At 43.0% G+C, this 18,034-nt stretch overlaps 1 protein-coding gene across 1 annotated transcript in view; it reads right to left on the bottom strand.

Annotated features, from left to right (window-relative positions):
• STOX1 (storkhead box 1) overlaps positions 1–17,726 on the bottom strand; it is a 38,116-nt gene extending 20,390 nt beyond the window's left edge. Inside the window, exon 1 of the mRNA XM_075258579.1 lies at positions 17,403–17,726. Coding sequence (XP_075114680.1) covers positions 17,403–17,715 — 313 coding nt within the window. The 5' untranslated portion in view covers positions 17,716–17,726. The remainder of the gene's footprint in view (positions 1–17,402) is intronic.
• Between the last annotated feature and the right edge of the window lie 308 nt (positions 17,727–18,034).

Here is an 18,034-nt window from a genome sequence, read left to right as displayed (position 1 = left end):
CTGTAATATATTACTTTTTATTATGCTGTATCTGTATTACTATGCTGCTGTAACAAACTGAAATTTCCCCACGGTGAGACTATTATAGGACTATCTAATGGACAATGTTTTCAATCCAGAAGGACGACTCCTATGGCAGGAATGGTAGTAAACAGCATAAAATTGGTTAAGAAGCCTTGTTTAGGTTAGCTTCACACTGAGATATGGACTAGACGTCAGCTGCATTTCCCTGGCCGAAAAGATTTCTTTAAGCACAGCATCATTGAATCTGAACCGTTTGGCAGCAGCTTTCTCCTTTCTTCTTCTACCCATGAACTGCTTGGCCACCCCATAAATGCAAATATAAGGCACGATAGCTGTTGGTAGAACATGCAATTGTCCACCATTGATATGAAGTGTATGGCTGGATATATATATATATATTATATATATATATATATATATATATATAGGGAATTTGAAATGCAAGCTCTATTGTGAACAGGGACTGATGCAAACAGTGACATGTTATACAGCAATGTGGAATATGTTGGCACTATATAAGCAGGAAAATAAAAAAAAAAATTACAAGATTTTTATTTCTGCAATTTTCTGTTCATTGCACTTTAAGGCTAAGGCCCCACATTGTGATTATGCAGCTTTTTTTGTTGCAGATTTTGCTGCAGTTTTTTTTTTTTGTTTTTTTTTTAAGCTAAAGCCAAGAATAGCTACAAAAGGAATATATATATATATATATATATATATATATATATATATATATATATATATATATATCCAAATGTAAAGCACCATGGAATTAATGTGCTATATCAATAAATAATAATGATAATAATAATTATATATATATATATATATATATATATATATATATTGTATATATTCGAGTATAAGCCGACCCAAATATAAGCCGAGGCCCCTAATTTTACCACAAAAAAACTGGGAAAACGTATTGACACGAGAATAAGCCTAGGGGGGGAAATGCAGCAACTATTGGAAAATTTCAAAAATTAAAATGGTCGGAGTTTTTGGGTGCAGTAGTTGCTGGGTGCTGGGGAAGGGGAGGGGGTGTTTTGGTTGTCTGTCTGCCCCTTCCCTGAGCTTGAGGACTGTTTTTTTCCCCCCACTTGGTGATCCATAGGGGGAGTCTGCCTAGCTCTGTCCTGAAGGCCATGTTGGGGGTGTTGCGGTGGACATGGAGCAGGTATTTGCCAGGTGGAAGGTCTCTGTTGGGCTAGAGTCCCATTTTGGCTGGTCTGGGTAGGTGGCTGGGCCCAAACCTCACTGCCATAGAGAAGGATCGGGGAGATGACTGCGTCAAATATCTTCAGCCAGACCCTCACCGGTGGTTTGAGGTGGTACAGTTGTCTTCTGATGGCGTAGAAGGTTCTGCAGGCTTTTCCTTTCAGGGTTTCAGAAAGAACAAAGGGAACCATTTTTGTAGAAACTACTACACCTCATAATATTATTTTACAGTTGTATTCTGTATAATAAAACATGGAAGAAAAGCCACACTGGGTAAAGCAAAGTGTTCTCAAGAAAATTCAGTTCATATGTTAATACTTTTTTTTAATAAGCTACATAAGCGCAAAACCCCTTGGGCTGTAACTTGCACCAGACTGTGATGTGATCAGATGGCTTCCATAAGGAGTACATCTAGTAGAAGCAGAGCCTTTGGGGAAGCCATACATCCTAACAAGAGGAGGAAGGTGTTATTAGCATATTCACAGAAGAGGTCCATACAATTAGCAGATCCCTATGGCAGCCATTCAGAAAAGTTCCAGCCCTCTACAACAGTAAACACAGTTTGACACTTCTCTTTAAAGCTTGTAGGAAATGCGCCCCATGGGTAAACGTGGTCTAAATTGCTGCAAGATTTGGTCTCTCAGAAACTGAATACACTGCCGCTGCTATGGGGAAATGGGTATTTCTGCCAGATATCCACACCCTACTGCACTTGTACAAAGTAGAATTATTTGGAATGACTTTGAAGTCCAAGAAAACGCAAATGCGTTTCAGCTTGATGTCAAAGTACAGATTTATCTTTCTGCCATGGAGATCAATTGATACATAAAATGTAAGGTTGCATGGGCAGCTGTGTGTCGGAAGAGGTGGAAAGTGTAATTTTCTACAACATAAATATCGGGCTTATAGAGAATGAATGTTTATTTCCCTGTGGAAACGCTCACCCCAGGGCCATTTATCAAAGTGTCTGACTACAATGCTGTATGAAATCTGCTTGTATATGTAATATTACATTAGACAAGGAGAAGATCCTTACAGAGGAAATAACTAAATCTGGAAGCGCTAGATGCCCAGTCACTTCCAGACTCCATTCAATGGTGGGTTCAGGGTTACATCAATGGAGACCATGTTATTCCAAGCAATGCAAGTCCGGTCAGCATTCCAACATGCTTGCAGAATAATCCAAGTCACTATATTAAAGGAGTTTTCCCGTTCACTTTGTAGACAATTAAAAGTTAAAAAATTTTCGTAAATATAAAGAAATGAAAAATTTTGCAGAGTTGTAAAGATTTTCTCCAAACATCTTAGTGGTGATAGTCTTATCCTTGTCAGTTCCCAATAGATACAACCAAAAATGCAGGAACTTTTTATGGTTTGGACTTGTCTGAAAACAAGCCATGATTTTACAATTGTGGACATAATTAGAGATGAGCGAACACTGTTCGGATCAGCCGATCCGAACAGCACGCACCCATAGAAATGAATGGAAGCGCCTGGCACGGCGACTGGCCGCCGGCAAAGTGTACGTGCCAGGTGCTTCCATTCATTTCTATGGGTGCGTGCTGTTCGGATCGGCTGATCCAAACAGTGTTCGCTCATCTCTAGACATATCATCAGGTAGCAACAGTACATACATGAGAAGATAATCCGACCAAAATAAGGAGAACATGGCTGGGTGAAAGACCATAGATCCTGCATTCATGGTCTTATCCATTGGTAAGCAATCAAAAGACACAGACCACCACAAAATAAAAAATAAAAAAAAAAACTTCAACTTTTGAATTATTTACATTTGTAAAAATGTTCCTTTGGAAAATCCATTTAATTTGGACTAATAAATATTAATTCCAGACTTGTAGTAAGAAATCATCTTCCACCTTCAGGACTATGTACTATGCACATGACGCAGACACGCTACCTGGGGACTTCGGGAATAAATGATGCTTTGGTGCTAGTCATAGTTCAATGTATATTGGATGTCACATAGCTTTCTAAATAATCAGTGCCCGGCAATAACATTAAGGGTCTATTTAAAATGGAGTGCTCATTACCCTAACCCTAAAGCCACTTACATGTGAAATGTCTAATGATGACTGTGGAGTCAGTAGGCCAAAGCACCAGCGCAGACTCCTTCACAAAACGCATACAGCCACAGTCAGCCAGAAGCAGTCATCTCCTTGTGACTGAGTTACTATGGAAGTGAATGTGCAACAATGTAATGTAATAATTAATTATACAGTATTAAAAATAATGCAACACTTTAATTTGACGCCGGAGTCGGTAACTTTTTTCTGAAAACTGGCCTTGACTGACTCCACAGCCCTGTATGTGACACCACCACCTGTCAAGTAGCCAATGTACAGAAAGGAGGAAAATTGGGCAATTGTAAGGATCTAGCAACATGGACGAGCATGACAAGAACTAAAATGTGATAGCTAGAAATTGTCAGAGTATCCTCTAAACAGCCATGTCTTCTAGGGTATGGTCAGTATCTACCAAAAGTAGTCCAAGGAAAGACAAATGGTGGACAAGGGACAGGATCAGTGGCGCTAACGCGCTTTGATGTGAGTCTAATCATTGTAGCCCCCATGCTGCAAGACCTAAACTATGCCACAGAGTACTGTTTAGAGGTCTTAAGGAGTCCGTGTCTCGACAGGCCAGATCTGTTGCAATGAGGACCAAAGCCAAATCCAAATGGAGGTAAGGAAGGACCCATGCTTACCAGGATGATAACAGAAGATTCCGTTATTCTTTAGTTTTCTGTTCACATCCTGGTAAGTGCGGATCCTTCTATACCGCCATTCGGATTTGGCTTTAGTCCTCATTGCAACTGATCTACTAGTGACTGAGATCCAGCAGCGACCATTATATCAGCCCTGTGTCTTTTTCATTCTGCATTTCAGGTAGTTGTGACTCATTCACAACTCCAAAAGGCAAGCCCCAATTTTGTAACTTACCCATCTATATATTTACCTGGCGGTATTACACTAGGCACCGCTCGGTGCCGTCTTTTGTATCTACTAGATGCCTTAGTGGTAGGACGAGAACCTACAGAATATTTGATTGTAATGGCTGATCAGTGTAGTCGCCATTACAGTTCTAATACAGATGGTCATAGAATTTTGTTAAACTTTTAGGTTAATATGCTAAATTATGAAGCGATATTAGAAAAGTGCTGACAAGTATAGGAGAGCTGGATGAGAACCCCTATAGGAGCTTTCCCAGAATCTCATGGAAAACTTGGCAAAGAGTGATGTTTACTAGCAATATTTTTGCATTTGGGGAAAAATGCTCTGCACATAAACAGGACTCCTTTCACTAAACAGATATACATTTGTGTAGAAAAACAAAAAAAAGATACAAGTCAAGCCCTGAAATCCTGCCTTATTCAGAAGCTTTAGGCTGACTTTGTATGGATGCTAATGTAATTCACCCAAGACTACACTATTTGTTCCAAAAGCCTGTGAAACAGAATGGAAACAAAAATACACTATCTGGTTACTGGCTCCTAGCGAGCGCGCATACTAAACCAGTCTTCTGGGAACGCATAATTACGAGATCACAAACCCGAGTCCCAAACTGACCAAGAAGTTCACTCGTGACTGGAAGCCAGGGGTAAAGAAAACACGCTTTATGCAATGATCACAATTACATTATATATGGGCTTAGCTATAGATTAACTGGGAAATGAATAATAAGGATGTTTATTACTGAGGTTCACGGACCAAGTTATTTCAATAAACATGTATATGGCTGGACACACACATGGAGTTTGTGCAGCTTTTTTGGTGCAGATTTGCAGTAGGTTTTTTTTTTAGCAAAAGAATAGAGGATTCAAAGGGAATGGAGACTATGAAGGAGGAATTTATACTAAATCCAAAATCCTTCCCATTCCCTTTGAATCCACTTCTTGCTTTGGCTTAAAAACTGCAGCAAAATCTGCAACAAAAACCCTCTGTATGATTCCAGTCTGCAGTAGCATAGCTGGTATCTGACATAGCCAAACCAGATTAGAGACCTTATGTCCCTTTGTCTGAGAGAACTGCAAAATATACATTTATGACAGCTGAGCAGGTCCTTACTGCTGCAGATAGCACGGATGTGACACCCAATTTAAAGGGCACTTATTGTTGAAATAAACTTTTGACATATCAGATACATTGTTCAAATTCCAGATGCAAAGATGATCAACCATCTTCAACAAAATATACAGACCATATACAACTAAGTCAAGAGGCGAAGGAGAGCAGCAGTCAACTGTGTACTCATGCCCATTCTTTCTAGTAAATGGTGGGGGTTTCAGCATTCTGGCGCACAATAATATTTCTTAAGCTGGATGGAATGGACAAGCCAAGTTCAATTCAGCTGAACTGTGTTCTAGCTGGCAAATCCAGCAAATACATATTAGGTTAGGTTTTATTCGCAAAAAAATATATTGCTTGGCTGAAAAACCTCCACGATCCACGCACATGCTACTTTTTCCTGGATTATGGACATCTCAACGCTGAGCAATGGAGAAAGGGTTACATATGAGCTGCTACCTCTACATTCATTCTCATAGTGAATTTGGTGGCAACAACAACAACAGGGAGTACAGTCCAGACCTGGACTCCCACTTTAAAGACTGGCTTGAGTCCCAGAGATAGGACCCAAATCTACCAGATATTTATGGCATTTCCTGTGGATATGCCACATATTCCTAAACCATATTCCTAAACCAAAACAAAAGGATTGGGGATGTTGAAATCCAGCAGCCCAATCCTTAGCTCACCCATCTTTCAATGGGTAAAATAAGAAATCAGGAGTTTGGTTAGTCTAATAAGTATGGCCATCTTTAGTAACCCAAATAAGAGGATTTTTATTTTTTTTTTTACAAAGAATTGGATATTACTATATCAAGTTGTATACTTATTATATCTCAAGGTCCCGGTTATAGCAAGCAGAATAATCTGTAGGGTTGTCATCATTGCTGGGCGTCTTTAAAAAAGCCAAATCACACAGGAGGTCCGTATGGAAGGATTACAAATTTTTAGTGCGGGCATCAAACATGAAGAACTTCACTATATTCAGCTTAGAGGACTTCATCTATGAAGACACAAAGGTTCCACTTGCTATTTCATCTAAGTGGGGAGCTCAGCTTTAATCATACAGGAAAAACATACATATGTGACGTTCAATGCAAATCCTCTTTTTCATAATAAGCGATATATAGAGGCCCCGTGAAAGAGCTGAACCACATGGTATAAGGGAAACAGATCACGTTTAATAAGCAGGAGGCCTGTGACATTCTGGAATAATCTCGGGGCAGGCAGGTCTTCAGTGGAATGCTTTTGGAAATAAAATGTTAACATGACGATAATTATATTTACACTTCCATCCGTCCCTCCGAGATGAATGTTGGTACAAGGTCAATCTCTTCTAAAAAGAAGGTCACCACTTTGGTTAGCATATTTTTACAATTATACATGGACGGTCTGAGACTTCTTTATTCTGCACAATTTTCAGACCTCAATTATAATGACTGCATTCCACAAAACTCCCTAGGCAACTGAATGAGGGGAGTTGCCCAAAGATCCTCACCGGTCCTGCCCCAGGTGCACATGGGACAAGCGAATACTATAAGAATATCAGGTAGATCATAAAAACGTCAGCCATGCTAAGGACTTATTTCATCTCTTTCTTCTTTTACTTCATGTGTCAGTCTTCATCGCCATCGTAGTGTCAAATATAGGTTTGCTTGTTAAAACTCATAGCTGACATTTTATTTCAGTCTTTGAGCTTACCATAACCCCTGTCTTGTGGATATGTTTGACTCAGACCCTTCTTTCGTCAGCTAGATTCAATTACTTGCATGTCACCTAAAAAAACATCTCCAGAATCTGACCTTTTCTCAACGTAGAATCATCAAAAACCTTTGTTGCTCTTATTTATCTCACGTCAATTACTGTAACTCTTTATCTGTGTCTTCTACTTACTAAACTCTCCAATCTATCCTGAATGCAGCAGCCAGGCTCATCTTTAAGTTCAAATGCTACACCGACGCCTCCAGTCCGTGCCAGTCGCTACACCGACGCCTCCAGTCCGTGCCAGTCGCTACACCGACGCCTCCAGTCCGTGCCAGTCGCTACACCGACGCCTCCAGTCCGTGCCAGTCGCTACACCGACGCCTCCAGTCCGTGCCAGTCGCTACACCGACGCCTCCAGTCCGTGCCAGTCGTTACACCGACGCCTCCAGTCCGTGCCAGTCGCTACACCGACGCCTCCAGTCCGTGCCAGTCGCTACACCGACGCCTCCAGTCCGTGCCAGTCGCTACACCGACGTCTCCAGTCCGTGCCAGTCGCAACACCAGTTGTCTGTTTACTTTAGACAACAGATTAAACTTCGCACGCACATGTGAAAAGCTCTCCATAGCGCTCACCCCACTCACATCTCAATCTTGCCAATTATTTAAGCCCAAGATCCTACTAATATTATAAATGTGAAAGTTTGTGTGTTTGAAAGTTTGTGGGTTTGTGCATTTGGATGTTTGTTCCTCAATCACGCCTAAACGGATTTGCCTCAAATTTCACACATACATACCTTGGGCACATGACTGAAACATAGGCTACTTAATATTTCCGTAGACCACTGGAGGTCCTGGGCGCTAACAGTGATTTGCACTCCGGAATTTGCTCAAGGACCTTAGATGACGTCATCACAGGCTCTTGAGCCGCACTCCTTGGTTGGCTGGCGCGACTGTGAGGGCGGAGTGATCGGCCGGCCAGCAAGCAAAATAACATGGCGGCTCTTAACGTCCCGGAGCGTACCAAACAAGCAGCCGTACTGTGGAGCCATGAGAGGAGGTTCGGCGGTGCCAGCTGTGTGCGCACGCGGGAGAACAGACGTGCTTCGCCGCAGCACCCGGGGAAGGGCTCGCCTGCACCACTGTCGGGAACCTCGTTTCGACCGGCTATAGCCTCTGTCTGCAGTCGCACACACTGTCACAGGCCAAGCTTGGGTAATTACGGCGCATCATTCATCTGCAGGAGAGAGGTTGTCACAGCAGGGGATTTTCTGGGGGTGGGGGGGGGGTGCAGCCGGGAGGGGGCCACGGGAGAGAGGGGCTAGGGAGGGAGAGCCGGGGTGCAGCAGGAGACACGGGGGGCCTTGCGAGGTTGGGATCGATATGAGGGTGCTGCGGTGGGTGGGGGCCCGGCCCATGAAAAACAGCGGGAGGACGGGGGCGCCAGGGTGGGAAGGGGCATCAACCCGGGAGTCGAAGGGGGCAGGTACGCGGAGGGGGAGCCAGAGGCAGGCGGTAGGTAGAGAGAACACGGTGCCAAGCGAGGGGCAATGGGGGCCAGGGTGCGCAGGGGTAGGCACGTGTGCACACCGCGAATCAGAAGCAACAGCTATCGGCTAAATATAAGTGGCTCAGTGCCACCGCTAACCCACAGATGAAGTCGCGGGCAGATACTAGTACGCCATAATTTGAACCTTCCACTCCAAGACCTCTCAAGTTGCTGCAATTCTCTGGATGGGCTTACTTCGGACATTCTGATTACTATTCCACGTTTCTAGTTTTGAATAGGTCCTAAAACACATCATAAAACCCCCTAATTTGGTTCAGATAGCTCTACCATTATTCAAGCACTTTGCCTCTTGTCCTCCCCCTTCTTCCTATTGTTTGAATTGAAGTTTAAAGGGGTTACCCCCCGTTTTTTTTTTATTAATTGCCTTCCCATCATTAACATAGACCTCTGTGGGGGTTAAGTTTAGATTGGGGGGGGGGGGGGTAATTGAGTAGACACTAATATAACCTGTGAACAAGTAATAACACTTAACCTGATACAATCGCTTTAATACTTTACTAGGGATAAACTAATCTGAGGAACCAGATAGTCAATAATCATCTCTAAGGAAGTTGCTGGACTAAACAAAAAAAAAAAAAAAACCTGGCACCTGAAGTGGTCTAACTGGCTCCTAAAGTCTATAGTGGTGGCTCTACCAGAAATGTACACATACAGTTCGATTGTTACATCTTTACACCATGGAATCACCATGAGAATTGGCTCGGTAGGGATGGGACACCTTGAAATTTAGGTTGCGAGATCCCTAACATCTCACACTGAAGGACCCGATATATGATCAATTTATTTTTTTTTTTAAAAAAAATTACCCCCCCCCCCCCATCTTTTACAATATGTGGTTGAACTCAACCAAAGCATAGTAGTTGTAATTCCTACGTGAGTGACTCACTGGGTGATGTCTGGATGACACAACCCAAACAACAGATGCACAGTACCAGGATTCGGCAGCTGAGAATTTGCCTTTTGGGATACAGACAATTGTAGATGTCGGGCCTAAACGTGAGGTCAGCACATAGTGAAATGACTACAGCACAATCATCAGAAATGGCTATAGAAAGTTCACAAAGCCGGTGGTGAAAAGTACCATCAGCTGTTCATCTGACGTCCAGTTTCCATCTTATGTCCCTTTCCATCAGACAATGATTGGCTGAACAAATGTTCATTTCTAATCACCCCACCCGTGTAAATACGCCTGTAGTCAGCCAGCAAACACTCTCAGTCACCCGCTGACTACATCTTCTATGCGGCCATTAAAATCCATGGAAACTGTTTGTCCCTAGACAATCACACCACCAATAAACTGGTCATATACAGGGCTGTGGAGACAGAGCCAGGACCGATTTTGGCTGGAGTCGAAAAAAAAGTTGCCAACTCACTTGGAGGACTTTGAGTCATTGGTTTGGCCTACGGATTCCACAGGCCTGGTCATATACATTACCAATGACTGCACCATATGAACGGAGCTAAGTAAGCGATAATCACTTGCATCAGTCAGAACCTTCCTTGTACTATTCACTGTAATGAATTGTGATCCCCAAATTCTCAGCTCCAGGCCCATATTTGCACAAGAGTCTATATGGTAAAGGTTTGAAAACACAACAGTGATCTCTATACACATCATATGTCAGGTGCGTGGGCTCCGTAATATAGGATTTTCCATAATAAATAATTCACAAGCCAATTGATGCTTCCGACAAAACATTTCTATGGCTGTGTAATTATTTCTTCCGTCATTTGCAATATATCTTTTACAAGATCTCAAGCAGGAATCTATCGTAAGCATCAGAGGTAGGAGACAATTTCCTTACTTATAAGGACATATTACAATGGGACAGCTGGACGTGCAGGAGCAAACAGCAGCTTATGTTACTAGTTCAATATAATATGATCTTGTATGAATAGCTAAGACACCGCACCCGTATCCAGCACAACAGGGTTAATGAGCCTGGCCATGCAATATTGGATTTATTACCACTGGCTCCTACTGAGATTTACATTGGGAAACCGTTCTGGCGAGATTTATAAAAATTTATTGCTGAAAGGAAAGGAAAATAGTCACTTGTCAGTCTGAAAAACGCATGCACATTTCTAAGAAATATTACAGTTTTTCCATGTGGTATCCACAACAATAGTATACATGCTGTGGATTTGAGAACCCCTATTAAAACCCATAAAATGGTGCAACCACAACACTGCAGTCAGCAGACTGTGAGAATAATGTTCTTTGACTTCTCCAGTGCGTTCAACACCATTCGGGCAGGGCTACTGAGGGAGAAGCTGAACTTTGGTAGTGTGGACCATCACCTGTCCGACTGGATCCTAGACTACCTGACAAACCGCCCTCAGTATGTGAGAGCCCGGGACTGTGTGTCTGATACTGTGATCTGTAGTACGGGGGCACCACAAGGTACAGTTCTTGCCCCATTTCTCTTCACACTGTACACTGCTGACTTTAGGCACAACTCCTCCAGCTGTTACTTACAGAAGTACTCCGATGGCTCTGCAATAGTAGGCCTTATCACTGATGGTGACGATAGGGAATACAGAGACTTAAACCGGGACTTTGTTGAATGGTGCCAGCAGAACCACCTCAGGATTAATGCTGGGAAGACCAAGGAGATGGTGGTGGACTTTAGTAAACGGAGAAGTGCTCCGACCCCATTGGAGATCCAAGGGACATGCATTGAGATAGTCAGGACCTATAAGCATCTGGGTGTGCTCCTCAATAATAAACTAGACTGGGCTGATCACCTGGAGGCGCTGCACAGAAAGGGCCACAGCAGACTACCTGCTCAGGAGGCTGAGGGCCTTCGGAGTCCAGGGGCCACTTCTTAGGACCTTCTTCAACTCTGTGGTTGCTTCTGCCATCTTTTTTGGTGTAGCCTGCTGGGGGAGCAGTATATCAACCAGGGACAGCTCCCTGGACCCAGTACATGTGGTGGGTGACAAAAGGATACTGTCCGTGGTGACCTCCAAATCCCACACCATGTATGGGACCTTGATGGCACTTAGTGTGAGAAGGAGCGCTATCGCAAGTCCTTCCTTCCAACCGCGACCAGGCTGTATAATCTACATCAGACCAAGCGAAGATCACTCCGCACAGAAAACTAATGATTATGAAGTCTTCCTTCTTTCTTCTTCTGTTCCTTAGCTGCTATGGACTCCTAGTATATCTTCTCTTCTCAGCTTAAGTGTATATACTTCTGTAATATATTACTGTGTATTATCCTGTACCTGTATTACTATGCTGCTGTTACATGCTGAAATTTCCCCACTGTGGGACTATTAAAGGATTATCTTATCTTATCTCATCCATCTGGATTACTAGGGTTAGGGGTGGTAATGCAACCACATTATTCGTCACGCAGGTCATGTTGTCCAGACAAGTAGTCCTAGACTTAGGTCATTTCCACCAGCAGAGAACTGGCCCAATTATCATGAATTATTTATCCTAAGAGCAGCTGTTCCCAATGGGCCATGTAAAGGTGCCAGTGATCATTCAGCTGGGGGAGTACATCATAAAATGTGGTTTGTCAGTAGTACAAGGTGCCAATAACAAATGCAAACTATACAGGGGTCAACGTTTTAGCAATTATTGCTTTATGTATTTGGGAATGACTGTTCCTAGTAATGTCCAGTCACTGTTGCCATATGAAAACACTTGAATTTATAGGATCTGCACTTAAATTCTGACACAATCCTGAATGTGTGAACATGGCGTACAGGGTGACCTAAGGTTATAGTAACTTGCTTGTCGGCAAAGATTTGGATAACTAGTAACAGTGGTGGGTCATGCTGTTCATCTGTCAGTACTGAACTCTTACAAACGCTGTCATTACAAAATCCTGACACAGATATATTTCCCCCCTAATAAAGTCTGTGGGGCAGTGCTGCAGTAAGTTCATACAGCTGCCGCTACAGTTTGCACAGCGGATTTCATAGTATGTAAACATTACCAAGAGCCACAATGTCTCGATACAGCTAATCAACAGGAGTCCGGGATATCGGACCCCCGCAGATCCAACCTAAGGATAGACCACAAGTAAAAGCTGGATAACCCCTTTAATTACAATTACTAATTTTTTGTTATTATCTTTGCAAAAATGTTTAAGTTTTATTTATAAATTTGTATAGGTTTATGTGAAACAAGAGATCCTCAACAACGGCACCAACACCCAACCAAAGGACTAAAGTGATGCATCGTGCCTTCATGTACGATACGTTGCGCCATTACCAATAGTGCATGACACAAACAGCTGTTTAGTACTGGACAGACGAGAATCACGCTGTAACGGGATACAACTCATTACAAGGTACTTCTTATGCAAATCCTCTGTAAGATATTACATTACAACCAGATAAAACATGTCTCTGGCTCTTATTGCTCAACCTGTTCTGTACCAGGGATTAAAAAGAAAGGAGAGCAAAACATTTTGCCCTTAGATCAGCAGCCAGGTAACCAATGGGATACTGACAGCAATTTTTTTTTTGGTTGTTTTCTACGAATGTCTATGCAGATTTAAATTGTTGAGCCTCATAAAAAGGTATAGGAGCCCCTACAATCTGCAGTATTATGTCCGTCTACGACTGTCCATTCTTGTTACTCACGGTCAAAAATTTACTACAATTTTTAGCATGCTGCAACAATTGCATAGAGATTCACAATGTGCATACACAACTATCGAGCTAATGCGCAAAGTAACACGTGCAATTTTATAAGACAAATATTCTATATCCGACACTGAAGGAAGCACACAGTACTATATATTATATAAGACACTACAGAATTTTCTTTAGGCATCTTAAGAACTAATATGAATTCCACCAACTCTGCCTCCGATCCAATGCCAGATGCAAGATGTCTCACCGATTAATACCTTCAGTTTAGGAACAGGCACTGATACAAGAAATACATTTTTCAGACAGAATCCACTTCCAGTTGGCAATAACACGTGGTTACATTGAATAGAACTAGTGTTGCATGGTGTAAAGACTGGAAGGTGGCAGGCTTTGAGAATTGATCTGCTTTATTTTAATGGACTTTTCAGAGGCAACCATTATTATGTACCCTGCACAGAGTCAACATATCAAAGTACCAGAGAAGAGATGACACGACACAACTTTGTTGCGTGTACAAATAGGGAAAAAGAAGCGCGTTAGTCTCCAGCTTATAAATCTTCATATCAACTACAAAGAAAATTAGCACCTTCTTCCCCCAAAATCGCGCAGTCTCTTTCTAGGTGCATAATACACTAAATATGTGGAAACAGAACTGATGTGATAATGTCAAGATCCCTAAGTTGGCACTCGGGGTACTTGGTTAGTAACATAACAAATATGGATATGTTTGTCTCTAGCCCCACCTTGTAGTCAGACAGCAGCCATCCATGGATACACACACGTCCACTTGTCGCACACATTTCTCACTCTTCAGCAACAAGACACTGTACACACCATGCTGAATACATTTCTAGCTCTGAACAAATGAAGGAGCAGTTTGTTTACTGGATCTGCTGTTACATTAATCATTCTTTCCCAATGAATATGTACAATGCAACTCAGCACCATATAAAACCTGTCCATACAGAGTGGCAAATCCAATGTACACAGTGTGCAACGATTGATAGATTAGTGAAAGGACATTATTAATCCCTACAATACTTTATATGGTAAAAAGAAATACCTTAAAGGGGTATTCTAGCAACAAGATATGTATAAGGTAAGAGATAGCCATTCGATTGCAAGGACAAAGATCCCAAGACCCCTATTTAAACGGTACAATGGTTGCACATGTGCACTACTACTCCATTTACTGTATGGGACTAAGGTGTTATTCACAAGACGTTTTTGTAATGGCAGTGTAGACTAAGACAGGGATATTCACTTCTTGGGTTTTTATTAATGGTTCTTTTTAACTGGCCATAGAACATGGCATCTGTACATTTACTTAAGATATATGCCCTTCATCCCCTGTAGAGATAAAAACATCTCTGCATAGGACATGTCCAATGCTTTACTTTAATGGTGCACTGGGCTGTGGCAAAAATGGAGACCCTTGTGGAAAAAGAAATATGTATGTGTATATTGGTAGGTAAAATAATCGGTCACATGTGATGCTCTCACTAAATTCAGTGACCGAGGGCTGATCCCTGCAAGCACAGCTGCAGAGGAGACACTGTTTGTTTACATTTGCTTGTCCATAGATAATAGCCTATGAATGGGACTAGGCAGACAACCCCCATGTCCCTCCTCCCCCCCCCCCCCAAGTTATAATTGTGTATTAGAAAGTGAATCTATACATAGCATTATACACACAATAACGAAGGCTCAAAAATACAATATCATAACTTTTCTCCATAACTCCGTCATAAGACATGTATCACTTTCCATTTCTTTTTCTTTTTTTTTTAATGTAGATTGAGAGCCCCACATAGAGCTAACAATGTACATTTTTTCCCTATCAGCGTGTCTTTGAAATATGGGCTGGAAATCCATGCAAACACAGGGAGAACATACAAACTCCTTGCAGATGTTTTTTTTTGCCCTTGGCGGGATTTGAACACCAGGACTCCAGTGCTGCAAGGCTGCAGTGCTAACCACTGAGCCACCGTGTGGCCCCATGTATCACTTTCCATTTCATCAGTTTTTGCAAACTGACCCACTAACCCGGACAGTCAGAACATGATGTCAAAGCCCCTTGTGTCACTTTCTAAATGGCCATCCATTCACATAGCGTAAAAAAAAAACGAAAAAAAAACAAAAACGTGTTTTTGCATCTATTACAGATGGTAAAACATATTTTTAGTAAAGGATGACATATGCCTCTGTTCAGACTTATGTTACAAGTTTTTCCATCAACCAGGGGTTGTGCAGCCATGAGTGGAGCAGGTACACCGTACAATGCGGAATAGGGTGCTAGGAATCAAGGTGTGAAAAACAAATGGAAATTCACAAGGACAAGAAAGAGAAAATGTTCTGGAACAATCACCAAATGGCTGTGAACAGTCTATAGACAATATTTGCAAGTTTTGGGTTACAAGGCAGCTTTGGCTGTGACTCCTTCACAACCCCCATGGAGGGGGTAGAACATCCTCTAATAGCAGGTATGAACCGAAATAAGAATTGTATCCAACAGTAAAAATTTATAGGAGCCGTACGACCTACAGCATAGAGAATGCACAGCATTGCTTCTAATACAATTGTACCAAAATAGTAAATGTGACCCTAAGGCTCCGTTCCCACAGAGTAACGCGCCACTCATTCTGACACGTAAACACGTGTCAGAGTGAGCGCTTCAAAATAGATCCTATTGACTTCAATGGGTGCAGTCTTACGTGCGCTACATATTGAAATCAATGGGAGGCTTTTCAACCCTTGCTTGAAAGGGTATAGTTATTATCACCTATCTGGATGGTGGTTCAAGCACTACAAGCTTCACTGATCACAAGAACAGGGGTCTCATGTGCCCAAAATCAATGGAGAAGCAGATCAGCTATATCCAGCAGTCCCACAGAACTGAATGAAGCAGTGTGGGGTATGTGTGACTGCTGCTACATTCATACAAGGCACATGGGATTCCTGTTCTTTGAGATTGGTGGGATCTCCAGGAATCGGACAGCCACCGATTTAGCAGTAACCCCCTACCATATGGATAATTGCCAAAATATCCCTTTCAGGCATTGCTCATATATTTGCCATAACACTTTTCAGAGCTTTAACCACCACTTGTTACAAGGAAACTATTACAGCAGGACGTATTATAGTTACCATCAAAACAATGAGAACCTCAACTGAACCCATTATAGGGTACGGCTGGTTACCATTTAGATCTGTGTTCATAAGAGGGTTTCCAGCCCTAAATCGATTTTTCAACTGATGACCTATTCACAGGGTTGGATATCCGCGATTCTGACAGTGTCTGGACACTGGACATGGAGATTGTGCAGGCATGGTATGAAAAAATAAATTGATTTGGGGCTGGACAACCCCTTAGATCCAGGACAAGATCAGTTTCCACTGTATGGCTGGGTTGAACGTCTCACAGATTTCATCACATTTGCAAGAAATTAAACACAATAGCACACATTTTGTTTTTTACAGTAAAATTACACATTCAATTGTTTTCAATTTTCTTCTCTGATGAAGGAAATGCACTAATCCATAATGAAAGCCATGACCCCAGTGTGAACAGTGTCCTGCAGAGAAAATGCAGCATGAAGACACCAAGGGTGAATCCAGCCACAATGTAGAAACAAAACAACACAGGCAAATGTAACACACCATCATAACAAAAACACATGTACTGGATCACAACCACAGATCTGTTGGCAGCAAGGACATGGATCTGGGTGTGCAAGTCCCATTAAGCAGCAAGGACATGGATCTGGGTGTGCAAGTCCCATTAAGCAGCAAGGACATGGATCTGGGTGTGCAAGTCCCATTAAGCAGCAAGGACATGGATCTGGGTGTGCAAGTCCCATTAAGCAGCAAGGACATGGATCTGGGTGTGCAAGTCCCATTAAGCAGCAAGGACATGGATCTGGGTGTGCAAGTCCCATTAAGCAGCAAGGACATGGATCTGGGTGTGCAAGTCCCATTAAGCAGCAAGGACATGGATCTGGGTGTGCAAGTCCCATTAAGCAGCAAGGACATAGATCTGGGTGTGCAAGTCCCATTAAGCAGCAAGGACATAGATCTGGGTGTGCAAGTCCAATTAAGATGAAAGTTCTGCAATAAAACCTGTTGCATGAGCACATACCCTCATGGTTCTCAGCAACACTAGTGAGCTCAGGGATGTGACCAGTACTCACCTAGCGCGGTGATGAGGAAGCCCCTGGGGGGTCTCAGTGCCCTCCTGACCCAGGCATCTCGCAGCACCTCCAGGTTGGCACTCTGGCCCTGGACCAGCAGCACCCAGCTCTCCAGCCAGCCCTGGAAAGACACCTCGGCCACGGCTCGGACCAGCCTCCTGTTCCAGAAGCACCTCGCATTTGCAGCCTGGAAGTCCTGGAAGACTTGACTGCCCTTCTCCTCCTCCACCGCCGCTGCTGCTGTGCCCTCCAGCCTACAGAGAACCAGGGCGAGAGAGGAGGCAGCCAGCTGGACTACCCTGTCCCGGGACATGCTGAGGTCTCGGCGCTCCTCACATACACGGGACCTTACATGCAACTCATCAATTACACCCTGCAGCGACTAGCGCTGAGGGGCGGGGCCGGCCACAGCCAATCACCTTCGCGGCGACCAATTGCAAGTGGCGGCGGTGGGGGGGCGGGGCAGAGCTGTGCACCTTGGTTTGTGAGGCTGGTAACGTGGAGAGGTGAAGTAGTGATGGCGGAGAGGAGGGACCCCTAATACTCTGCACATAGACTCTATGGAGGAAGAGAAGCTGGGGAACAGTCACCGAAAGTAAAAAAAAACAAAACACCTGTTGTTCAAAAATTGT

Source organism: Leptodactylus fuscus, chromosome 10 (genome assembly GCF_031893055.1).
Source record: "Leptodactylus fuscus isolate aLepFus1 chromosome 10, aLepFus1.hap2, whole genome shotgun sequence".
NCBI lineage: Eukaryota > Metazoa > Chordata > Amphibia > Anura > Leptodactylidae > Leptodactylus > Leptodactylus fuscus.
This window is presented reverse-complemented; position numbering and strand designations above follow the sequence as displayed.